This window comes from Meleagris gallopavo, chromosome 1, assembly GCF_905368555.1.
Source record: "Meleagris gallopavo chromosome 1, MGAL_WU_HG_1.1, whole genome shotgun sequence".
In the NCBI taxonomy this organism is placed as follows: Eukaryota; Metazoa; Chordata; class Aves; order Galliformes; family Phasianidae; genus Meleagris; species Meleagris gallopavo.
Window position 1 is genome coordinate 832,071 of NC_139404.1, and position 26,218 is coordinate 858,288.

General features: G+C 48.0%; 1 protein-coding gene across 5 annotated transcripts in view; it reads left to right on the forward strand.

Annotated features, from left to right (window-relative positions):
• Positions 1-26,218, forward strand: part of PPP6R2 (protein phosphatase 6 regulatory subunit 2) — a 72,457-nt gene that overhangs the window by 22,492 nt on the left and 23,747 nt on the right. For 4 of the 5 annotated variants that reach the window (XR_014887510.1, XR_014887500.1, XM_085240459.1 and 1 more), the window contains exons 3-11: positions 7,987-8,232; positions 12,205-12,391; positions 13,588-13,725; positions 19,620-19,685; positions 20,101-20,213; positions 22,866-22,979; positions 24,004-24,130; positions 25,419-25,571; positions 25,823-26,026. Coding sequence is in view for 3 of the 5 variants with exons in the window: in XM_085240459.1 (XP_085096585.1) it covers positions 8,006-8,232; positions 12,205-12,391; positions 13,588-13,725; positions 19,620-19,685; positions 20,101-20,213; positions 22,866-22,979; positions 24,004-24,130; positions 25,419-25,571; positions 25,823-26,026 (1,329 nt within the window). In the remaining 2 variants the exon portion in view is untranslated. The remainder of the gene's footprint in view (positions 1-7,986; positions 8,233-12,204; positions 12,392-13,587; positions 13,726-19,619; positions 19,686-20,100; positions 20,214-22,865; positions 22,980-24,003; positions 24,131-25,418; positions 25,572-25,822; positions 26,027-26,218) is intronic. The other variant, XM_085240565.1, reaches the window with a different exon arrangement.

Here is a 26,218-nt window from a genome sequence, read left to right on the forward strand (position 1 = left end):
CCACCTCCAGCCTGGTCTTGACTGCCTCCAGGGATGGGGCATCCGCAATCTCCTTGGGCAACCTGTTTCCATCTCTTACAGTGTAAATTTCAATTGCTTTAAAACAACAAGAACGCAAACCTCGACCCCAACGTGTTCATCATCATTCTGATTTAGCTTTTTTCTTCTTTCTCCTTGTTGTCTGAGGAAGGAAAGTGAAACTTGAGCAGCGATGTAACAGAGATTGTTTTGGATACATCCACGTCTCTCAGTGGCCCCTTGGTATCTCAGGCCAATTTTGCTTCTACTACAAATAAAGACAGGCTGCTGGTTGTGGATAGCAGCTCGCTGAGGAAATACCCAGTTAAGGAAAGATTATTTTAAGCTGTTCACAGCTGTTAATCTCTACAACATCCTTGCACTGCTGAGGATGTACCCAGTTTTACAAAATTGGACATTGAACCGTGGGGACCATAAGTGAATGTTGGTAGATGGCAGGAATGAGGTTTTCTGTGATGTGAGGTTAGGTGAAGGAATGACAAGTTGTCAGAAAGGAGCACTGTTATTAAAATATAGGAAATTCAAGTTCATTTTGAGTAAGTAGTTATGGTCTAGTCCTTCGTGCTTCTTAATTGCTTTGTGTTTGGTGGCTGAAGCCCTCCACAAAGTGCTGCCATGTCAGTAAGCACAAGATGTGGATCTGACCCTGCAGCTCAAATCCAGTCTTCCTCCTACCGCTTCCCAGACTGTCACTAAACCACGGCCATTCGTGATGTCCCTTAGTGCCACGTCCACATGTCCCTTCAGTGCCCCCAGGCATGAGATCCACCCTGCTGCCCTCTGCACCCATTTTGTGAGCAAATTCTTCCTGATCTCCACTCTGAACCTCCCTTGGCACGACTTGAAGCCGTTTCCTCACATCCTTTCACCTGTATCCCGAGAGGAGAGGCAGGCACTCATCTCATTATAAATTCCTTTCAGGCAGTTGTAGAGAGCGATGAGGTCTCAGCCTACTCTTTTTCAAACTGGACAGCTCCAACTTTCTCATCTGATCCTCATATCTTATTTTCTAATACCTCCACCAGCCTCGTTGCTTTGATTGAGCAACTTGTGTTTACAATCTTTCTTGTAGAGAGAGACCCAAAGCTGTAGGGTTGCCATGAAAGCTGTTGGGTTGCCGTGATGGAGCTGTTGGGTTGCCATGATGGAGCTGTAGGGTTGCCATGATGGAGCTGTAGGGTTGCCATGAAGAGCTGTAGGGTTGCCATGATGGAGCTGTAGGGTTGCCATGAAGAGCTGTAGGGTTGCCATGATGGAGATGTGGGGTTACTTTGAAGAGCTGTAGGGTTGCCATGATGGAGCTGTAGGGTTGCCATGATGGAGATGTGGGGTTACTATGAAGAGCTGTAGGGTTGCCATGATGGAACTGTAGGGTTGCCATGATGGAACTGTAGGGTTGCCATGAGGAGCTGTAGGGTTGCCATGATGGAGCTGTAGGGTTGCCATGATGGAGATGTGGGGTTACTTTGAAGAGCTGTAGGGTTGCCATGATGGAGCTGTAGGGTTGCCATGATGGAGATGTGGGGTTACTATGAAGAGCTGTAGGGTTGCCATGATGGAGCTGTAGGGTTGCCATGAAGAGCTGTAGGGTTGCCATGATGGAGCTGTAGGGTTACTGTTAAGAGCTGTAGGGTTGCCATGATGGAGATGTGGGGTTACTATGAAGAGCTGTAGGGTTACCATGATGGAGCTGTAGGGTTGCCATGATGGAACTGTAGGGTTACTATTAAGAGCTGTAGGGTTGCCATGATGGATCTGTGGGGTTACTATGAAGGGCTGTAGGGTTGCCATGATGGAGCTGTAGAGTCGCCATGAAGAGCTGTAGGGTTACCATGATGGAGCTGTAGGGTTACTGTTAAGAGCTGTAGGGTTGCCATGATGGAGATGTGGGGTTACTATGAAGAGGTGTAGGGTTACCATGATGGAGCTGTAGGGTTGCCATGAGGAGCTGTAGGGTTTTGCCATGATGGAGCTGTGGGGTTGCCTATGCAACGCAGTGCTTGAAGGCTGGGCTCACCAGCACCAACTACAGGAGAAGCAGTTCTTTTCCAATCCTGCTGGCCACACTATTGCTGACACAAGCCAAGATGCCATTGGCCTTCTTGGCTACCCAGGCACGCTGCTGGCTCGTGTTCAGCTGCCAATCAACACCCCCAGGTGCTTTTCCTCCCTCAGCTTTCAACTGCTTTGCCCAACACCTGCAACTCTGTGTGGGGTTGGTGTGACTGAAGCGTGACACAGTTTGAGCTGGTTTCACGCTGTACAGCCCAGCAATCCAGACTATTCAGACCCTTCTGAAGCCATCATAGAACCTCGTGAGACTGCAAGGACTGTTGAGTCCAACTCCTCGCTCTGCACAGCGTCACCCAAAACACAAACCTTGTCTGTCCAAATGCTCCCTGAGCTCTGTCATTTTGGGGCCATGCTCACCGTGCTGGTGAACCTGTTCTATGCCCACTGCCCTCTGGTGCAGAACCTTTCCCTCACCCCCACCTGAACCTCCCTGAGCTCCCTCCCTGATCCTCAGTTGCGTGTTGTACACAAACTTAGTTGGTGTTTGCCTTCAAGTCCTGCATCCAGATCATTGATGAAGGCATGGAAGAGAACTGTCCCAAAAATGGAGCCCTGCAGAACCCCAGTAGAGTGGTCCACCCCATCCACCAGCTTAGTGTAACCCTATTGACTACAAAACTCTGAGCTCAACCCAGGAAGTTATGTTTTTGGCTAGCTGTATGCTGAGCAGTTTGTCCAGAAGAATGCTGTGAAGCCTTGCTGACAACCAAAAGGATGACATCAGCTGGCTTTCCGTGGTCAGCTAGGAGGGCAACCCATCATACAAGAAGGCTAAATTGGTTCAACAGGACCTTCCCCTCATGAACCCATGTTGGCTGTGACCAATGACTGCATTGTCTTTCAGGTGTTTTGCACCAAGGTGAGACTGGCAGGCCTGTAATTAATTACCAGGGTCTTCTTTCTTGCCCCACTTGAAAACTGGGACATTTGTCAGCTTCTATAGAGTCACAGATTGATTAAGGTTGGAAAAGACCTCTAAGGTCAAATCCAACCATCAGCCCATCCCCACCATGCCTTCTGAACCATGTCATTAATTGCCACATCTGTGTGTTTCTTCCAGTTGACTGGGACCTCTCTAAATCATCTCATGATGACATCAAACAGCTCTTTGAGTACCCTGGAATAAATCCCGTTGGGCCCCATAGATTTACACCCATCCAGCTGGAGCAGAAATCCTGCACAAGTTTCAGGTTCACTGGGGGTTTATCATTCCACAGTCTTGCTCCTCCACCTGAGGATCTGGGAGTGCCAGGACCCATCTTAGGTATTGAAGACAGAGCAGCAAGCTGGTTAAATGGAGAAACTTTGGGCAGTTCACTAAAAGTGAGTGGAAATATCTGTTCTTAATAGCAGAGTTTTGTACCTGGGAAGTTAGGAGGGAGGGTTAAAAACTGGATGAGTTCCTTGCTACACTAAGGCAGGAGGAACTGATTCATCCCTTTGGTGTACATCCCTTTACTGACCTGATGTCTCTCTGTCCTAAGATGGAGGTGGTCTGGGTGTTGTAGCTTGGTGAATGCTGAACACAGTGCTGTTCTTTAGGCTTCAGGATATAGAAATGAGGGCCTGCTGATCTGAGGGCTGGGACCTCCTCAACAGCAAAGCATGCACGTGAAAAACACTTCCCTCCTGCAGAGACCAAGCTGAGCTCTGTAAGAATATTCAGCAGTTCTGCAGGAGGAAACAAACAAGCAGACCACGTGATTATTCAGCCTACATGGGTTTGTTCCTTCCCCTGCTCTGAGCAGAAAATAGTGTCCTGGCCTCTGAGGAAGAGGCTTGTGCTCCAGAAAGGGCCACTTCTGCTTTTGTCCTCATTCAGTTACAGCTGTGCTCTGTTGGCTTTCACAGTGACCAAGCTGCTCGTGGTGAGCAGGGTGTGCTTCCTTTCCTCATCTCCCATGACTGACTTCCCTACCTGGCTCTGTTTGATGTTATGTTTCCAAAAGTGGCCTCTGCAGAAGAGTGAAGTGTGCTTTTCAGTTGCAGAGAGCCCTTTCCTTTGTGCTGGATGGAAGGGCCTGGGAGCCCTCTGCTTTGTAAGAGCACAAGGTTGTGTTAACCAACCCCATCCAAACCCAAGGCTGTGGCACAGATCTGCATTGTATGCTTTATACGTTTTAAAATCAGCAGAATCCCCTTCTCCGTGGTCTTCATTCCTGGAAATCTGCATATTTTTTATTCTTATTTTTTGCCTTTAGAGGTACAAGGTGCCCCAGCTTGATTTAATTTCCTGCTTTTCCTTTCTTGGGCTGTGCAGTGCCACATGGAGCAAGGGAAGGATTGGCTCCCCATCTTCCTCTGCTTCTTCTGATGTATGGTGACCTTGCTTTCCTTAACTTCAGCAGTGAGTTTAGTGCTTAGCATTTATGCTATTTAGAAGTTCCTCAGCTTTGTTTCCTACTCTATAGGTTCATTTCCTAACACCAGAAACAGACTTTATTTCTTGTCCTGCATCCTGGCTCTACGAGACCACCCCATCCCTTCCACGTGGGATGGCTGCAGTGCCTGGGAGTCCTGCTGAGCAGCAGATGCTGCTGTGGTTCCTCAATGAAGTTCAGTTCTCTCTGGGGACATCTCATTTCTTAGGAGCACTTCTGTTCCAACAGTCCATGTGACCTGAAGAGATCATTGAGTCCAAGTCCTCTGCTAAAGCAGGTACCCTACAGTGGGTACCAGATCCCCACTCAGTCTTTTCTCCAGGCTAAACAACCCCAGGTCACTCAGTCTTTCCTCATACAGGAGATGCTTCAGGCCCTGTATCATCTTTATGGCCCTCCACTGGACCCCTTCTAGGAGATTCCTGTCTTTTTTGGAACTGGGGAGCCCAGAACCAGACACAGTATTCTGAATGTCCAAGCAGCACAGCCCTGTAGCTCAAAACACCTCTGGACAGGTTCTGGGTTGAGGAAGAAGAGTGCAGCGAAGGCAGAGGACAGCTCTTTGGCTTCCCCTGTGACTTGGACAGCTTTTCTTAATAGAACCATGGAAAATTATGGGAAAAAAGATGGAGTGGACTGATTGATAAAGGGCTTATCTTCCAAAGGTAGGATTTACACGTGTCGTCCATGCACACATAAGCCATTGTCATGGTTTCATGGTTTTTTATCAGCATTCCACATCTTATACGTGGAATATATATGTATTTAGGTTAGCTGTGCACCCAAACATTCCTTAGATGAAGGCCTTTTATGTCAGTTTTTCTCTTGATGAATTTACAGCTAAGCACAGTTAGTTAAAAATATCTGAAGAACAGTTTGTAATGAACACACGATACGGCCAAGCAGCGTTGCTGGGAGGGTGTCACGTAGGTTGGAAATGCAGATGGCTGCTCTGAACTCAGAAATTCATTTAAGAGCATTTTCAGTAGCTGGATGGGGCAGATGCAGAAGCTTTTGCTTATTGCTGTAATGCTGAAATTTAACTTTTTTTTTTTTAATATCAAGAATATTGAAAGCTTAGATTAGAAACTGCTTCTTTCTGCCAGAATTTGTGCTATTTTTGGCAGGGGATTTGTTCCCAAAAGGCTGGGATCAGCCCACACTGATCAATCTGACACTTGGGCAGGTTTCTAGGCTCAGCCTTTGTTTGCACAGCTCCTGGCCTGCCAGTTCCTTGCAAAACCCATGGCCTGGTACTCATATGTGGCTGTCCGAGCGGCCTGAGGCTGCGAGTTTGGCTGAAATGGCCAATCCTGGATGTCTGAAGGGAGCTTTCTATGTCTGTTGTGGTTTTTTAGCTGTGGTCAAGATCCTGCTTCTGTTTCTAATGGGATCCAGCTCATGCATTTGTAAGATCTTGGAATGGCTTGGATTGAAAGGGTCCTTAAAGAGCAAAGAACTATGGTGTGTTTGGGTTGGAAGGGACCTTATGGATCACAGAGCTGTAGAGTGGTTGGCTTGGAAGGGACCTTATAGATCATGGAGCTGTAGAATGGTTGTGTTGGAAGGGACCTAATGGATCATAGAACCATAGAATGGTTGGGTTGGAAGGCACTTTAATGATCACAGAGCCGTAGAATGGTTGGGTTGGAAGGGACCTTATCGATCACAGAGCCATTGAGTGGTTGGGTTGGAAGGGACCTTAATGATCATAGAGCTGTAAAATGGTTGGTTGGAAGGGACCTTATGGATCATAGAGCTGTAGAGTGGTTGGATTGAAAAGGACCTTATGGATCATAGAGCTGTAGAATGGTTGGATTGAAAAGGACCTTATGGATCATAGAGCTGTAGAGTGGTTGGATTGAAAAGGACCTAATGGATCATAGATCCATAGAGTGGTTGGGTTGGAAGGACCTTAATGATCATGGAGCTGTAGAATGGTTGTGTTGGAAGGACCTTATAGATCATGGGGCTGTAGAATGGTTGGGTTGGAAGGGAGCTTATAGATCACAGAGCCATTGAGTAGTTGGGTTGGAAGGGACCTTAATGATCATAGAGCTGTAAAATGGTTGGGTTGGAAGGGACCTTAATGATAGAGCCATTGAGTAGTTGGATTGAAAGGGACCTAATGGATCATAGAGCCATACAATTATTGGGTTGGAAGGCACTTTAATGATCATAGGGCTGTAGAATGGTTGGGTTGGAAGGGACCCCTCATCCCCACCCCCACCATGGGCTCAGTGCTCCCAAGCTGAGGCTGCTCAGGGCCCCATCCATGGCCATGGGCACCTCCAGGGCTGGGGCACCCACAGCTCTGGGCAGCAGTGCCAGGGCTGCACTGCCTCTGGGTGAAGGATTTCCCCTCAGATCTCACCCCAGTCTCCCCTCTTTTAGTTTAAAGCCATTCCTCTGTGTCCCATTGCCTGTGTACAGAGCTGCTCTCCTGTTTGTCAGCTCCCTTTAAGTACTACAGGGCTGCACTGAAGTCTCTTTGGAGCCTTCTTCAAGCTCAGCTTCTTATAAGATGTGGGATCTCTGCCTCAAAATGCTGAAGTCCAAAGCCAGCTGGTGAATGGGGCAGAGTTGTAGGGGGAAGGATGAAGCTGGAGGAGGGCCTCAAGAAGAGGTTGGTAAGGATGGATCTGGGCATTGCCTTGTTCTGATATCATGAATGACCTGTGAAGGTGTGCTGGGGAAACTAGGTGAAAAGAGCAGCTAGTATTGGTACAGCTCCCACAGAGAAAGGTCAGGATAACCAGGAGGCAAGTGATTGGGAAGAAAGAAAGGGATGGGGTGAAAATGAGTAACATAAAGCTCTCAATTTAGTGACAGCTGTTTGAAGGCAGCGCAGTGTCCCAGAACTGGTGTTTGGCTCTGCTCTGCTGCAGATTGTTGTAAAATGGCCACATGAAGCCTTCTGTGGAGGAGGAGGATGGTGAGGAGGGCTCACTTGCAGCAAATACTTAATAGAATGTGTAGGAGGAAATGGTGACTTCAGTTGCTATGTTTGGCTTTGGTTTATAGTACCTTTTGCCACTTCTCTTACTGGTAAACAGCCATAAGTCCCAGTTGGAACAGCTATAAAATGTGGAGCCCACAGGCTGACACATGTGCAGGTTGTTGAGCATCGTCTGTTTCAGGATGGATGGGAACAGAACTTATTTTACAGACTGGATTTTGGCTGCCCAGCCTTGCAGCCTTTAGGCGATACAAACCACGAGTCTCTACACTCTGCTGATTGTAGAAGCATGGGATGACTTGGCCTGCAAGGTCCTAAAAGCCCATCCTGCCATGGCAGGGACACCTCCCATAGAACAGGCTGCCCAAAGCTCCATCCGCAGCCTTGGGCACCTCCAGGGGCCTCCCCACCCTCATGGCGAAGTATTTCTTCCTTATATCTAAGCTAAATCTCCCCTCTTTTCGTTTAAAGCCATTATAAAGAAGGAATAACGAACGAAGGCTGAAAATTGACCGATATCCTTCTGCATCCCAGCTAGGTGTGTCCCATCATCATGTTCTGGAAGTTTGATTTGAACACGACATCGCACGTGGATAAGCTGCTGGATAAAGAAGATGTGACACTTCACGAGCTGATGGATGAAGATGACATCTTACAGGAGTGCAAGGCTCAGAACCGCAAGCTGCTGGACTTCCTCTGCCAGCAGCACTGCATGGAGGAGCTGGTCAACCTCATCACACATGAACCCCCCATGGACATGGATGAGAAGGTCCGCTTCAAGTAGGTGCTCCTTTTCTGTCCTGCACGGGCTGAGAGGTCTGGATGTGAGCAAGGAGTGGCTTCGTGGCGATGTGGTTTTGCAGGAGAGCTTTCAAGCACTCAAGTGAGAGATAGCACAGCGTTTGTAGTGAACAAACAGAGGTTTGTTTCTCTGTTCTTAATGGCTTTTCATTGAGTTTGCCTGAAAAAAAAAAACAACAACGTGCCTTGCTGGTTGCTCAAAACATTGCACACAAGTTTATCAGTATCTCCAAAGTAGCTTTAGTGCATTTCAGTCAAAATTGCAAGCAAAGCATAAGCATTCTGCTCAGTTACAACTCTCTGATCTCCATCAGTTTGCAGTAGTCAACCCACAGAAGCACTCAAGCTGTTCTGTGAACAGAAGATGTCATGTTTTCAGTGTGCTGCATATGCAGAACCTCTTGGTTTCATTATTCATACAGCAGGGCAGAGCACCCTTCCTTTTGATGGTGAACTCTTGGATGTGCATTTCTCACACCAAATTGTGTTTATACATTTAAACCAAGTGCACACTTGAAAATATTTGCATTTCGGATTTGGGAAGTTTGGTTTTCTTTGCTGAGTTTACATGAAAATGAAAGGCTGCTCAGTGTATAAATAAATCAGTAGGATGCTGTGGGAGTGGTCAGTGCTGGTTGGTGCTGCATTTGCTGGCAATAACAGAAGGGATGGTGCTGTTCAGCTTTATTTGACGAAGCAGTTGATCAGGTCTGTGCAGGTGAGTATGTGAGGTAAGCAAATGGCAGGGAGTGCACTATGTAGGAAAGTGGAGCACTGTATGCATGACTTTGCAAGGCTTGTTCCTCCAAAAGTGATCTAGCAGAAGGCACCAGGAGGGTTTGTGTTACACTGTTGTTCTTATTGGAGAGGATGGATAATTCCTTTGCAGTGAAAGTGAACGAGCTGAGGAAATGGTGAATCATGTGAGACTTGCGTCCCTTTTCTGGAACGTGCACATCTTGTGCAGGAGGAGAGAATGAGGGATCCCAGTGCCCCTCTGGAACTTGTTCACACAGTGCCCATTGCACTGCAGGGTACTGCCATACTGCTCTTAACCAGGCCATCTTTGTATGTCCTGTTCCTTTGAGATTTTCACGGTGCTGTCATGAGACAGTTCACATCTCTGGTCCTCTGTGCTGTGGGGTAAGCTGGAAACCTTTTCTTATCCGTGCCAAACAGGTGAAGGATGAGAAGATGTGGCTTAGCATGAGCATTAATTTCCAGCTGCCTTTAATTTCACATGCAGGACGTGCCTTTTGCAGGCTCTAAGGATACGTGTGTGCTTCAGGCAGCTCCAGGTTTGCTTTTGGAGATACTTCCAGCACTACACACAAATGGGTAGAGAAGCATTTCCAAAGCACACTGAGACACCAGAGAGAGGGGAAAGGGTCTAAGCTCATTAAAAACTGAGGAGGCTTTTGGGATAGATAACACCTAAGCAGGAGGAATAAACTCTAAATCCAAAAGGAATCCAGTTTTTGGCTCTTAGAAAAAAGCTTGAGAAGTTTTTGAGCTGGAGCAGGAGAGAGAAAGTTGCTGGGTTTAGAAGGATGTGCTGCTTGGAGTGATGCATGCTGCATCATCACAGTGCTTTGGTCCTGGAATCACAGAATCCTAGAGGTTGGAAAAAAACCTCCAAGGTCACCAAGTCCAACCCGAATCCATCCCAGCATGCCCATGGACCGTGTCCCCAAGTGCCACATCTCCAGTGTTCTGAAACACCCCCAGGGATGGAACACATCCCCCCAGGCAGCCCGTGCCAGCTCCTGACCAAATGCCAGTAAGGTGAAAGTTCATGAATTGCAGAGAGCAGCTCAGCTTTAAATCCCCGTGGAAGCGCAGCAGGCAGAACATAGCAACCAGGTGAAGGGCTGTAGCAATCCAAGTGGCACATTAAACTATTGGAACTGCAATTACCCTTCGTAATTAACTTGTTGGCATACCAGGGTGTCTCTCAAACCTGATGAGTGCGTGCTGCTTGAGGAGCACTGCTGACAGGAGAGGCCCAGCAGGTGGTGGTTGTGTCAGGCTGGGCTGCATGGCAAGGAGCTGAGTGTGGAGCACAGGGACAGGTCCCCCGTAGCACAGCAATGCAGTGGGTTGGGGTGCAGTGCCTCGATGGAGGGGGTGTATTTCACACCCAGCATTCAGCCTGAGTGTGAAACTTGAAGATGGAAAGGACTGCAAGAGTGGAACACCCCATAATAATGAGTGATTTCACTTGTTGCCTGGTGGCAGGGTGTGTGTCTCAGGGAGGCACAGCGTGTGAGCTCATAGGAATCATAAATGCCTTTTACACAGAGCAGTGAGCCAGAAAAAAAGGAGGAATAGCTCCTTATAACCTTAAGAGCTGTAAGAAATGTGACTGCTGTGAAATCACTTTGTAACAGTAACCATAATGTACTCAAATTTACCATCCTTCTAGCAGCAAAAAAGACGTAAAAACCAAATCCCAAGCTGATGCTAACGCTGTTTATAGCAGGAAGAATCAGAACTGCACGCATGTGGAGCAGCTGGTCAGGAGCTGCAGAAGGCTGAGAAGCTCACAGCTGGCCTTGGAAACGTTTCAGTCACTCCTGATCCATGCAGAGCTGGTATTAAGAATGTTTTAAGTAGTAGGAAGCTGGTTTAGTTAAAGAGAGATGAATAACCCGTTGCAGGGAAAGGTATACCCTCACAAAAGGAAGGACATGGGGAAAGGTCTTTGGAAGAAAATCATTGGAAGTGATGCCAGGCTGGTGCTCACCTGTGTGATTTAAAGGAATCTGAGTACAAAAGAGCTCCCCTGGTCAGCCTAAAAACCAGCAGAACAGAGTGGAAAATACAACAGAGTTCTTAAGAGGCTCCAGGGTGATGTCTGAACCAGTAGATCTGGCTTCTGCGTTGTGTAAATTGAGCTCCCTGCCCCCCAAAAAAGGGATCTATTTGTGCTTTGTAGGCAAGGCTGGCTCCTGCCATCGTACAGTGCAGATTTGCAGAGGGAAGTCGGGTTCCATGGGTGGTCAGGAAGGGCTTTGATGGATTCAGCAAAGCCCGTGGTATGGGAAATGTGCACTGCGTGGGCATAGCAAAGGTGAGGTCCCTCATCAGAGGCTGCTGAAAGCAAGTTGCTGTGGGAGGATAAAGAAAGGCTCTGTCATCAGTACCTGCTTAAAGAGAGGAAGAGAGGTGGGCTGTTCAGCTTCCCTTTGCCCTAACCTGAGTCCTGTGCTGTTGGTGATGGAGGATGGAGAAGAGGATTGCCTTTCCATGTTTCCCATCCCTAGCAGCAGCAGACATTACAGCTTTCCCTTTGGGCTGTAGAGATAGCCATGCTGGTACAACAGTGTCTTACATTTCATAGTTATGAGCCATAGCACACGTTACATAGCAACTACAAGTGGGAATTGTGCTGGTTTTGTGTCCCATGGCATGACACCGTTCACTGAAGAACACACATGCATTTGCTGCAACACTGTTCTGTAGGGTTTCTCATGTTATTCATTGGATAGGTGTTTTTAATTATGTAGCAAATGTGGGTTTTGCTGTTGAAAAGTACACAGAAGATGAGCAGCTCTGCTTGCAGACAGCAGCTTGAGAAGCAGTGGGTGGGCTTTGTCTTTCCTCTGTGTCACCTGCCTGATTATAAACAAACTATTAATTATAAGCACATCATTATCTTTTCTGGACATGGATGTAACCTGTTTCTGACGAGCCCACCTGGAAGAGCAAGAAACAAAGCCAGGAGAAGGAAGGGATCCATCTGTGCTGAACTGAAATACATAATCCAGTGGTAAAACATCCATACATGACATGCTAGGGACGGTGTTTCCTTACATGCCCCAACGACTCTCATTTTGTCCTCATTCTCATGGTGTTTTCTACCCCACGAAGGGCAGTGCTGCTCCATAACCTCCACAAGTGCCCATTTCCACGAGAGTTTCCATTTCACCTTCAGTTGTGTGCCCACAGATACCCCAACACCGCCTGCGAGCTGCTGACCTCCGACGTGCCCCAGATCAACGACAAGCTTGGTGGGGATGAGACACTGCTCAACATCCTCTATGATTTCTTGGATCACGAGCCACCCCTGAACCCACTGCTCGCCAGCTTCTTCAGCAAGACCATCGGGAATCTCATCGCAAGGAAAACAGAGCAGGTAGCCATTCCATTTGCACACATTAAGTGCTCTGTAACATCTTTATCAATGACGTGGATGATGGAATTGAGTGCAAGTTTGCTGGTGACACCAAGCTGAGTGGTGTGGTTGACTCAATGGGAGGAAGGGATGCCATTCAGAGGCACCTCAACAGACTTGAAAGGTGGGCCCGAGTGAACCTAATGAGGTTTAAGACAGCAAAGTGTGAGGTTTTACACCTGGGCAGGAGGAATCCAGGTATTTCTACAGGCTGGGAGGAGCAGTCCTTGAGAGCAGCCTTGCAGAGAAGGACCTGGGGGTCCTGGTAGGTGGAAAACTGAACAGGAGCCAGCAGTGTGATCTTACAGCTCAAAAAGCAAGTGGTGTCCTGGGCTCCAACAGCAGAGGGGTGGCCAGCAGGGACAGGGAGGGGATTGTCCCTCTCTGCTCTGCCCTGGTGAGGCCCCATCTGCAGCACTGCGTCCAGGTGTGGGGCCTCCAGTACAAGAAAGACAGGGAGCTGTTGGAGAGGGTCCAGAGGAGCCACAAAGATGAGCAGAGGGCTGCAGCACCTCCCTACAAAGCCAGGCTGAGGGAGCTGGGCTTGTTCAGCCTGGAGAAGAGAAGGCTGTATGGTGAGCTCATTGCAGCCTTCCAGGACCTAAAGGGAGCCTACAGACAGGAGGGGAGTCAGCTCTTGGAAAGGGGAGATAACAGCAGGACAAGGGGAAATGGTTTGAAATTGAAGGAAGGAAGATTGAGGTTGGATGTCAGGGAGAAGTTCTTTGCTCAGAGAGAGTGGTGAGGTGCTGGACCAGCTGCCCAGAGCGGCTGTGGATGCCCCGTCCATCCCTGGAGGTGTTCAAGGCCAGGTTGGATGGGGCCCTGGGCAGCCTGGGCTGCTGTGAAATGTGGAGGTTGGTGGCCCTGCCTCTTTAGGGAGTGTTGGATCTTCACGATCCTTGAGGTCCCTTCCGACCCAAGCCATTCTTTGATTCTGTGCAGACTCACTCACTTGTGCTGTTTGTGTCACAGGAAAAAAAGGAGAGCTAAAAAGATTTTATTTCATACTACCTTGAAGCAGGAATGCTGTCCCAGGTGCCCTCTGAGGGGACTCTCAACCTGCTGGTTGAGCCCAGAACATGGAGCATAGGAAACGTGGCGCTGTCACATCTCTTTGTTGCTGTAGCAGCTGATGATGACGTTTCTGTTTTCAGGTGATCGCATTTCTAAGGAAAAAAGACAAATTTATTAGCCTGGTGCTAAAGCATATAGACACATCAGCCATGATGGACCTCCTGCTTCGTCTGATCAGCTGCGTGGAGCCCGCGACGCTACGGCAGGAAGTGCTGAACGTGAGAACGTGCTGCTTTTTTCTTTTCCACATTGGGATCGGGGTTGTTTGTTTGTTGAAGGGATGTCATTCCGTTTGTCAGTTGGATCTGCTCTTCTGAGAGCTGCTTTACTGGATGCTAGGGTCGGTGTGCTGGGTGTGTTGGCCCTGCAGCCTGCCCAAGGCTTGCCCAGCAGGATGAGCCCCCAGCAGGAAAGGATTTCAGCTCCTTTTTCCATATAGCAACCACTGTTTACTTCAGCTGCTTTTGCTGTAGAGCTTTCACAAAGGAAATTTGTAATCTTTCCCAGTGTTCTGAATTTCAGACCAATCATTTGGGGCAGTGATTGGTTTAATTCTCCGCTCTTCTCAAGAGCGTGTGTGACTTTTGGAGGTGATATCTCCTCCCCCCTCCTCTCCAACATGCTCCCTTATGAAGTACCTCACCGAGGCGCTGTGTGTTGTACAGGTAGGGCAGGTTTGTCTCCCTGGGTGAGGCTGCCTCGTCCCCTGTGTTGTGAGCAGCTTTGTAGGGCTGGAGGAGGAGTGCAGCCAGCTTTGGCTCCTTGGCACTGCACCAGGGGAGCATTGCACTGTGTGGAAATCTGTACCGTGTCTCTGAAGCCCACAGCAGGCTTTGTATGTTTGGCAAGCTTTGCTGCCCAAGCCTTCTGTGTCCAGAGCACTGAGCACATCAGAGCTTAGCAGTGTGCTTTGCAGAGCTGCACAACAGCCTTGCAGTAGCAAAGCGTAACAATTACCGGGATAATGCGATTATTTCTCCTTCTGATCTTAAAGTAACGTTTTAACTCAGCAGCATTTTTGTGGATGGATGGATGGCTTTCATCTGGGAAACCTCCAAACATCCAGGCTTCCAAATAACAACCATCCATGAGCAGCCACGTATGTTTTAACCCTTCCTGTTACCTGAATTCCACCTGTGAAAGGTTTCACACAGTCAAAAAAGAGCAAGAAAACAAATTAAAGATACCGTATGGTGCTGGAGATGCTGCTGGATTTTTTCCCAAATGGTCATAATGTGAGTATTGTCCTGGAGAAGTTAAAATTTGATGGCTCAGAGACTTGAGAAGGGCAGAAAGTCACACAGCAATACTGAAATTCAGAATTGCACATCTGGAGCTTTCAGGTTTGTGGAGCTCTGATGTTACACCAGGATCTCCAGGTTATGTTCCAGCTGCTTCCCAAGTGGACTGTGAGAACCATCTGTTCAACAAAATGCCTTTACCGCCTATTTGTGTGACTTAGAAGCTGGAAATTTCGTCCAAGAAAAGTTTGAGAGGTGTTTTCTGTTACCCATTAGGAAGTGTTGCTCTTGAGGGTACATCAGGTGGGTGTGAAAACACCACTTTTCCAGCCAGTGCTCCAGTGCTGATGAAAGCTTTCCCTGTGCTTCACTTGGGTTGTCAAACTGCTCGTTGTGTTTTAGAACATCAGGTTTACAAAGATAGACCCTTAACAGCCCAAACTCAACCGAATGCTGCTCTGTGTAGCAAGTCTCACAGCATCTCACTGTGGATTTAATGTTCACGTTGTCATCTTAGCAAATCAGAGACTCCCTGGTGATTGCATACGGGTCTGTCATTCCCTGCCCTCAATTTCAGAGATTCTGGGATGGTTGGGCAGTGCTGGTGGCTCTGTGCTTTGTATTCTGCTGGGTGAACCCTCCAAGATGCGTACTGGAAGTTTTCTGAGCTGCTCCTTTCTGCACAATGTTGGCCAGGGTGGAGATTTTCTCTGTCTTTAGTAGAAACGTTTGGCTTCCAGAGCCGAGTGGAGCTGGGCCAGCAATCCCACGAGCACTTCTGGTTGGCAGTGCCACAAAAAGAGGCAGTTTTTCCTTCCTCTGTCCCTTCATGCGTGTTCTGCCCATCCAGCTCTTCTTGAACCTTTGCCAGCTGAAGTCTTCTTGTGGCTTCAGGGTGACACGGAGCTGGGAATAGATCCAGCAGAGAACACCTCTCTCTTTCTTGTGTTTTTTTGCCAGGATTGTTTGCAGCCAGATCTCTTCCTTGGTTGGTTGCTTTGTTTTCTTGGTTTTCATTTTTGCACAGCCTCATACCGTAGTAAGGGAGTTGCAAGGGAGCAGAAGACAAGTGGATGAGCAGCAGCAGGGAAAAGGTTGGCAGTGCCATCTCATACCTTCTTAGAGCATCTGGGGTGATGATTCACTTTCTCTTCCCTCATCTGTATCTGAGGGCAAAATGACAATTCTGTATCAGCTTCCTTCTGTTCCACACCTGATAGAAAAGTGCTTGGTTGGCATAGATCTGGTTTTGTTGTTAGGGAGAGCTGTGCCAACAGGAGGAAGCCTTGCCAGGATGTGCTGTTCCTGCAGACTTCTCAGTTTGAGAAGCACCACTGTGTGAGGGAGCCTCCAGGTTCAGGGTAAGTGCACTGTAAGTGATCTGTTGTCTGCATTGCATCTTCACAGACCTGTCTGCTCCCCAGGTCTGGACCTTCACAACTGGAAATATTTGGAAGAGTCTTTGTCAGAAACCTCTGAAGAGCTCCTTCCAATGGCTGGTCTTTCAGGCACTTACCTGCCAGTATCCTCAGATGAAGCCTTGTGCTCGCAGATGCGTATTTTCTCTGATCACCATCATTTGATCCTGGAACGTCTCCAGATTTGTGAAAGAAAGAAATAATTTGTTTCTTAGGTAGGAGGAAGACTTAAATATAGATTGATTCCTGAAGCATTTTAAATACTGGGACAGATAAGTGGCATCAGAGGAGTCTGTCCTCCATCTGTGTGTTATTAGTGTAGTCTTACCTGGAAAAATGCAAGCAGACCTGGTCCCAAGAAGAGGCTTCCACATCTGATACTGGTGGCATATATTTGGAATTGATGGGAAGCAGATCCAGTAATTCCAGGTCTGACACCCTTCATGTCCTCCTCTTTGCTAAAGTATGAAGCACAGCTTTATGACCTTCGCAGAGGAGAATTTGTCTGTCTTCCCCAGTTGGGGTCCGAAGGACAGACTTCACCTGGTGCACACAGCTGTCAGGTTTCCATGGCAGTGGATAGGATGTGATGAGAAATCTGCTGGTCCCCCGTGTGTTCCTTCTCTCTGGGCAGTGCTGAGGAGCAGCCAGGCACTGCAGCTCTCCCAGCTGAGGGACTTCCATGGTTTTGTACCCATCTTCTCACCTCTTGCATCTGGAGCATCGTGCAGCCTTTCCATCAGGGATTGATGTGGGCGGTGATGGTAGCACACAAAAAATGCTGCTGTGTGCTGCCCTGCTTTTCTCTGTTGTTACTGCTGTGACTCGTGAGGGATACCCAAGCCAAAGTCATGCTGTTATTAGGTATATTTCCAGCAGGTTTTAGAAGAAGGAGTGCTGTTGAAGTCCTGATACAGTGGACTTCTTTCAGCATTGGCCTGCAGAGTTCACTCACAGCACAGTGCAGGTTGGATGGTCCCTGTGTGTCCACTCCCACCTCTGAGCAGGTCCCACCAGAGCAGATTGCTCATGGCCTTGTCCAAAGTAGTCTGCAATATCTCTGAGAGGAGAGACATATCCAGGCACTCATCCGCTGTTTCACCACGTTTTGTGGAGATTTCTTTCCCTAGCATCAAGTTGGAATTTCCCTTGGACATCTTGGGGCTCTTGTCCCATCCTGGCACCTCCCAGAGCAGCCCAAGCAATTCCTGACCCTCACTCCTGCTGTCGGGGTTATTCCATCCTCGGTGCATTTTACCTCTGTTGATCTTCCTGAGGTTTCTTCCAGCTTCTCTGGTTACTCTGGGTGATGGCTCTCCCCTCCTGCATGTCTGCTTCTGCCCCCAAGTTGGTACTGTGGGGCTTTGGGCAACCTGGTTTGCTGGAAGGTGTCCCTTCCCATAGCAGGGAGTTGGAATTCCACAATCTCAAAGGTCTCTTCAAACCCAAACCGTTCTGTGATTCTACAATTGTATGTTCCTGAACTTGCTAAGGTCTTTTTCTATGATCTTCAATGAAGAGCTTTAGCAGTACTGCTCCCCAGGGTTGATTCTTTTTAGTGTGGTAATATCACTGTGGAGGTGGAGAAGTTCATTCCTCCGATGCCAGCTTCCAGGATGGAAATCTCCATCCTCTAATTCCTGTGCAGTGCCTGACTCTCCCTTCTTCCATGCAAAATGATGGTCTGGGGAGCACTGAGCTTTTCCACACTGCAAAAAAAAAAACCTGCTTAAATTCATAACATTGTCTTCTCAGCACTCCTGCACATCCATCACCACTCTGGCTGCCCTGATCTGGGAGTCCCTGCAGTTTCTAACACTGCCTCCAAGCCCCCCATCCCTGCCTGCCCCCCATTACAGCCAACCCCGGGACTTCAGAACTTGTAAGGGGGTAAAAATTCCTCTGATAGCAGAGATTGGTGTGGCAGGGATTCTGCATGCAGTAAAAAGAGGCTGAAATACCACTGTGCCATATCTACAGAGGCCAATGCATGAAGAAAGGAAACCTGCAGGAAAAAGAAATGTAAGTTTTCATTATCAAAGTCATGCAGTGTGTTTCTGTTGTGGGAATACAGAGGGATTGCAGTCAAAATCTGGGTTGTGTAAGTGGTGATGAAAGCAAAGCATGCAGACTTAGCACAGGGGTGAGCAGGTCTCATTGTTAGAGGGACTGTTGGAGGCATTGCTGGTCAGGTTTTATTGTGCTTTTTTGTTGTTGTTGTTGTTGTTTTAAGTTAGAAGTGAGATTCTCATTAACCTCGCTGACACTGCTTTGGTGAGTTGCCAGTTGAGAGCTATTTTAGCTGTCGTGGGGAGATTGAGGCTTAGGATATGGAAGAAGGGTTTCAGTGAGCGTATCCAAGCACGTGGAGATGAGAAGGGATGCTTGTAGGCCAAGCGAGTAAATGGGGAATGGACAGGTGCCTTGTCAGTGCAATGGAGATGGTAAGGCAACACACGGAGGCACGGCGGGGATCAGCTCCACTGGATGGGCTTTTGTTAGCTGGATTTCATCTCGAGGGCCTTTTCCAGCTGAAGTTGTTCTGTAGTTCTGTGATGGTTGAAGTTTTGTGACCAGGTAATAAAAAATAGTGTCGAAGAGGAGATGCACAGAGCTTTCTTATGAAAGTGGGGAGGCTGTTGCCTTCCTCCGTGACTCATCTGAAGACTGATGGAAGATAATATCATTGCAGAAACCTCCAAAGTTATTTTCTTTCTAATTACGGTTTGGTCAGTCATTTCCAAAGCAACTAAGAGTGCATTAGCTTGGAGGATGTGAGTGATTGGTGTGATTGATGTTGCCTGGGGTGAAGGCCATTAGGAACTGGGCTGAAGATGGACCGAGGAGCTGAGCTTGGAGGTGGAGCTGGGAAGAGGGAAACTGGAAGGTGTTCCTTGCAGGCGGTGTGCTTTGTTTGCAAGTGGTCAGGGAATTGGGGTGAAGTGATGGCTTGAGTTAATAGGAGGAAGTCTGTGGTGTGGGATGGGGCAAGGAGATGAGCTGCAATAACAGCGTGGGCAGAGTTGGAGCTGTTTGGTGTAAGCAACAGTGGCTGTAAAGGTAGGAAGTGGCAGCAGAAGAGCATGCTGATAGTTACACTCGTGCTGCTTCAGATGAGATAGCATTTATGGCTGATCTGTTTCATGACTGATCATATTTTCCAAAGGTATTTAGGCTTTTAGTTCCATTGGCAGGGTGTGGGTTCTGATGGTAACTAAAAGACATCTCTATCTGACAGGGGCTTTGGAACAAAAAGGTTTTTAAAGTCCCTTCCAAGCCAGACCAGCCTATGATTGCGTGATTCTGTGACCTGTGCCTATAGGTGTTGTCCACGCCTTTGATTCTGAAATAGAAGGAAAGGACTCTGTGTTATGCCAACCTTCTCAAGGATCCTCTTGTTTTGAATGCTGCAATACCAAACAACGATTTTCTTTTCCCTTCCTTTCCCTCCAGTGGCTTAACGAAGCAAGAATTATTCAGAGACTTGTGGAGCTGATCCATTCGAGCCAGGATGAGGATGTGAGTATGGCAAGACTTGTGTTTTGTGTTTGTGGGCAGTGGGTCCTGCAAGGTAAAGGGCTTTATCAAATCATTTAGTTCTCTTTGTGCAGGAAGCAGTGAGAAGGAGAGGTGAAATACTGTGTTTGAAAGTCCCAAGTTAATGCACTCGGTCAGAAAGTTGAAATACAGTCCTCACTTTATGAAATACAGTCCTCACTTTATGGAATCTTTGACTGAACTTAACTGTTGTGTTCAGGAAGATCCTCTCTTAGGTTTTGAAATCTATTAATGCTTCTAATAATTAAGTGCTACATTTAGCAGATGAATAATTCAGAGCCGTGGTAGCACTCGTACAGTGACATTAGTTTCTCTGATGGCCAGAATGAGGCAAATTGAGAAGCTAACGCTGCCATGTGCTCCCTCTCATTTACAGAGGCAATCAAATGCTTCCCAGACCCTGTGTGACATCATAAGATTGAGCAGAGACCAGAGCAATCAGCTGCAGGATATACCTGAGCCTGATCCACTTCTCACCGCACTGGAATCGTAAGTACTGCTCAGGGGATCGTTGCTAAACCAGCTGCTGTCATTTCCTGCCAGCTGTGTGGGAGCACAGCCCTGTGGGAAGTAGCCACGAGCCCTTGCTTAACTGCTGACACTTATCCCAAGCATTAAATGTTGCTTCTAAGCTGGGGTGTCATTTGGCCACCTCTGCTGAGATGGCTGGGGTTGTAGCTCTGCCTGAGCACAGCTTGGGCTTGATGATCTGTGAAGCACACAGCTGAAGACAAAAGCAATCAGTGTCAGTGGGTGTGCTGAGATCTCACAGTGAATTTGGTGGGAGCTGAGGGAAAACCCACAAAGGCAGCAGCTCTTAGCATTCCTGTGTTTCTTCGTTAGTGCCGTGTGTGATTTGACACGAAGGTGCATAATTGGCTTTATCATTTCCTGGCTTCTGATTGGTAAACTGATTGATGAGTTTGTGAGTAGAGATGTCATCTCTTTTGAGGCCTTCCTGACAGGAAAAAGCAGAAAAGTTGTTTTGGTTTGTAAGCTGTTGTGGCAAGTTTGCACGTCGTTTCGTGTAAATTACATGAAGGTAATGGGTCAGTGCAGTGATCACAGGAGTGGAATCCAGTGTGTTCCATCATTTGGAAACTGCTGGTGATGGTGGGCTGATGAAAAGATGAACATAAACATGACCTCAAACGAGGTTCCTTTAGACCTAAAGGTATGTTGATAGGAACGAGGTGAAACAGAAGACTTGAAGGGAATGAGACAGCACCTGTAAGTAGGGCTGAAAAATTCTGCTTTGTAAGTCTTGTTGGCCCAGAGCTTTCCTCATTTCTGCGACGTTGCTGTCTGCTTCTCCTGATCTGGAGCTCAGTTCTGTGCACAAAGGGCTGAGTTGGTGTGTGAGGTGCAGAAATACAAGCCTGCCTCTGCAAGGAGCTGCTCTTAAATGCTTCATTTCCTTGATTGAGCCTGCAGAAATGAAGCAGGCCTAATCTGTTGTCCCAGAGTGGTGATTTGGATTGTTGGTGTAGATAGAATCATAGAATCATGGAGCCATTAAGGTTGGAAAAGAGCTCTGAGATCATCAAGATCAACCCCAGCCCACCCCCACTGTGCTTGTGGCACGAGCTGGCTCATCTCAACCCCCTCATCCAGATCATCAGTGAAGATATTAAACAGGGCCAGTACTAATGCCTGGGGAGCACCACTTGTGACCACTGGATTGAGCTCCATCCATCACCACAATTGCATATTTCAAGTCCTGGAAACCCTCGTCAGGGTCTGAACCCCATCAGGGACTGAACCTCATGAGGACTGAATGACCCCAGAGCCCTTCAGCTGTGGGCTGAGCCTTTCTCTGCTGGGTTGCTCACAGACAGCCTAGGTCTGTACTCTGTGCACTCACTCTGGATCTTCTCCTTTCTCATCTGAACCTCCTCCTCTCTCAGTGGCTCAGCAGAGAGACGCAGAGCTGTGCTTGGGGCAGGACACTGCTGCCCATGGTGAGAGCTTCTGGGGTAGAACTCCATCTGGGCTGCACAGGGGTTGCTACAGATGGAGGTTTGGGTCGTAGTGCACCCAGAGCATCTTCAGCAGCTGCTTCACCTCCCTCCCTCTCTCTCCCAGTCGCCCTCTTCTGTGGTTTTCTTTGTTGCTGTCACGTTTTCATTCACCACCTGCATTTCCACGAGATGAAGAAAAATGGTTTTGCACTTTCAAAGAACCTTTCTGAAAGTCGTTACGCCGCTCCGTTATTTCAAAGGAAAAACATTCTGAGCAGAAGTGACTTTTTGCACCACGCGTCTCTGCTGATGATCCCCAGCTGTCACGTGGCTCATGCCTTTTCCCAGGGAGTTTTTCCAAGCATTACCAGTGACCTTTTCCATCTACGAATGGTAAATTAACCATCACTTAAGGCCACCAGGAGCCGTGGCCAAAGTCAAACACTCCTCCTGTCTTTAACTTATAGAATGTAGCAGATAGCAGAGAGAAAAGTGGGCTCTTACTCCATGTTTGTAATTTAGGCTGGTCTTTGAGTGTCAGAATCATGTTTAAAAGCCAGAAAAGTCCACTGTTGTCATTTCCTTGTGACTCCAGCATTTGTCAGTACCATGCTTGGGGTTCCCCCACCTTCCCTTGGCACTCTCAAGGTTTGGAAGGCATCTTACCCTGCTTTAAAGGCTCAAAGAGACGGTGAATGGCTTTGAATATTTCAAGTTAGTGGAAGCTAAGACTAATAAAGATAAGCAAATTATTTACAGTTTGCTTCTGTTGGCCTCTGCTGCTGGGTCCTGGATCCCACTGTGCCAGTGGCAGATGACACAGGTCAGTTTCCAGTGCATTTTGCCTTTCTGCTGGGATTCTGGTGGATAATTTTAGACTATGAGCTCATAGCTTCATACTATCTTTCATAAATTAAACAAACTAAGTTAATATTTGGATTGTCTTCCAATGTATAACAAGAGTTTTGCCTTGTTGATACCGTGTTTCAGGTTGGAGTCTCAGTGTCTATAAGGAGCTCTTGCCTTAGTGGTGAGGAAGCAAGTTCCTAAGCCTCGTGTAAAGCCATTTCTGTCTTTACTAAGTGCAAACTTCAGTTCAAGAAAGCTCAGAAGTGGGTATTTTTGTGATTAAAGCAGCTGCTGAATGTTACTAATAGTGTAAATCTGTGCTGACCAACAGGCAGGAATGTGTGGAGCAACTCCTGAAGAATATGTTTGATGGAGAGCAGACTGAAAATTGCATAGTGAATGGAACACAGGTTCTGCTAACATTGCTGGAAACCAGGCGCTCTGGGTAAGTCAGCGTGCTTCAATCCTGACCAGAACAATTTTAGCAATTCAAATCTAGTTTTAATTAAGGATAGAGCAAAGGAGAGGTGTGGGGAGGAAGGGAGATGCTGAGAATCTCACTTTTTTAAAAAGGAGGAAATAAGGAAGAGTGAAGGAGGTGATGGAAGATTAGGAAGAGTTAACAGAGGGAGAAACAGACAGGAGATGGCACTGAGCTGACAAGTTGTTAGGCAGTCATGCACGGTTCATAGAATCATAGAATGGCCTGGGTTGAAAAGGACCACAATGATCATCAGTTCCAACCCTCTGCTGTGTGCAGGGTCACCAACCAGCAGCCCAGGCTGCCGAGAGCCACATCCAGCCTGGTCTTGAATGCCTGCAGGGCTGGGGCATCCACAGCCTCCTTGGGAAACCTGTTCCAATGCCTCACCACCCTTGGTTAAGGCTGAAAAGCTGAGATGCTGCATCCTCTGTGCCTTGTGCCTTGCATCTCTGAGGGTTTAAGAGTTCCAGACGCAGGGGTGCCATGTAGGCTGTTGGTGACTCACTGGAATGAAAGCATTTCTCTTATTCCAACATGAGGCTGTGCTGTTGGAAGGGACTGCTGATAGTCAGTGTCCTGCTGAGCAGCAGAGATGTGAGCCTAACTGCTTGGTTAGTATCCTTTAGGACACTTCTGGAGCACTTGTTACCATTTTTAACACGTGTTTATAAACACTCCCTGGCACAATTTATTCTTTGAATATCTATGAAGTTTGAGAACCCGGAAAGCACTGCAGCAATTTGTCTTTGTCAGCCCTGCAGACAGCTTCCCTTCTGCCTTCCCACTCATCTCATTCACAATTTTGATTATGTGAATATCATCTTGCAAATAACTTAATGATATGATTATGCACTTACCTTCAGTGGCTGTCAGTTATTTTTCACATTCAGAGTTAATTTTCAAGAGAAAATAACCAACACGGGCAGTGTGAGTGGAGACCTTTTTAAGGTTTGGTCAAACCCTGACTGTGTTTTCTTTGTTACAGGGTGGAAGGACTGATGGACTCATACACTCAGGGATTTGAAAGGTCTTACACTGTCAATAGCAGCATCTTACATGGCATTGAACCGAGGCTAAAAGATTTCCACCAGCTGCTGCTCAGCCCTCCCAAGGTAACGTGGCTCAGCCTTCCTCAGGAGCAAAAAGCTGCTGGCTGGACGTGGGGCTTTCCTCATCCTCACTCATGGGCTTAGTGGGTGTTTTCTGAAAGCACCACGTGCTGGCCAGGCAAACTCTACCTTAAATCTTTTCAAGAAGGATTCATGCTTCAGGTTTGTAATTCGAGTTCTTAGGAAGTTCAAGCAAAGTGCGGGGTTTTGCACTTGGACTGGAGGAATCCAAGCATTTCTACAGGCTGGGAGGAGCAGTCCTTGAGAGCAGCCTTGCAGAGAAGGACCTGGGGGTCCTGGTAGGTGGAAAACTGAACTGGAGCCAGCAGTGTGATCTTACAGCTTGGAGAGCAAATGGTGTCCTGAGCTCCATCAGCAGAGGGGTGGCCAGCAGGGACAGGGAGGGGATTGTCCCTCTCTGCTCTGCCCTGGTGAGGCCCCATCTGCAGCACTGCGTCCAGGTGTGGGGCCTCCAGTACAAGAAAGACAGGGAGCTGTTGGAGAGGGTCCAGAGGAGCCACAGAGATGAGCAGAGGGCTGCAGCACCTCCCTACAAAGCCAGGCTGAGGGAGCTGGGCTTGTTCAGCCTGGAGAAGAGGAGGCTGTGGGGTGAGCTCATTACAGCCTTCCAGGACCTAAAGGGAGCCTACAGACAGGAGGGGAGTCAGCTCTTGGGAAGGGGAGATAACAGCAGGACAAGGGGAAATGGTTTGAAGTTGAGGGAGGGCAGATTGAGGTTGGATGTCAGGGAGAAGTTCTTTGCTCAGAGAGAGTGGTGAGGTGCTGGACCAGCTGCCCAGAGAGGCTGTGGATGCCCCGTCCATCCCTGGAGGTGTTCAAGGCCAGGTTGGATGGGGCCCTGGGCAGCATGTGCTGCTCTGAAATGTGGAGGTTGGTGGCCCTGTATGAGGCAGGGAGGCTGGAGCTTGATGATCCTTGAGGTCCCTTCCAACTCAAGCCATTCTTTGATTCTATGAAGTAGGCAGTGGGATTTGGACGCAACAGTGCATCCAAGTGAAGCCAAAAGCAGAGAGATGTGGCTGATGGCTTTGGTGGAAGTGGTGAGGGGGCACAGAGGAGGGAACCTGGAGTCAGTGGGCGTTTTCATCTCTTCAGTTTGAGAAGTTCAGACCTCACAGTGCTCCCAGGGCACTGCCGAGTGGGAAGATGCCATAGGTTGGCCTGCAGAGAGTATTTATGTAAGGCCGTTCTATTTAGTCAAACAGTTGTGCATCTGCACTGGGGAAGCGTTGACCTTCACTGATGTTCTCCATCTCCTTTTCTCTGATAGAAAACAGCAATCCTGACTACAATTGGTGTCCTGGAGGAGCCGCTGGGCAACGCTCGTCTTCACGGATCTCGCCTGATTGCTGCTCTGCTCCACACAAACACTCCCAGTATTAATCAGGAACTATGCAGACTCAGTACCATGGATTTATTACTTGTGAGTAACACAGCGCGGCACTGCGAGGGGTGAGGGGGGGAATGGCTTCAGGCTGAGAGTGTTTTTGCTTTCCTTTTCATCTGTTGGGCACAGAGTGGTTTGTGTCAAGTGTGCTGGTCACGTTACGTCCCTATTATGATAAAGAAAAATGACCAAGCAGTTAATGGGGCAGTGTTCTGACATCATTTGATTGCCAAAAGTTGGGAAGATGCATCCAGAGTAACTTTTTTTTCTTTCTCATTTTGTTCCAGGACTTATTTTTTAAATACACGTGGAATAACTTTTTGCATTTCCAAGTGGAATTGTCCATAGCAGCTATTCTCTCACACTCTGTGCAAGAGGGAAGAACTACTGCCAATGACCCAGAAAGCAGAGAAGAGGTGCTGAATGGAAACATGACCACGGAGAACCAAGAGACTCCAGAAAACAACACAGAGAATATCATGGTTACACATGTGAGTCATGTCACATCACCAGGGAATTTCAGAACCACAGAATGGCCCGGGTTGGAAGGGACCTCAAGAATCATGAAGCTCCAACCACCCAACCACATGCAGGGCCACCAACCTCCACATTTCAGAGCAGCCCAGGCTGCCCAGGGCCCCATCCAACCTGGCCTTGAACACCTCCAGGGATGGACGGGGCAT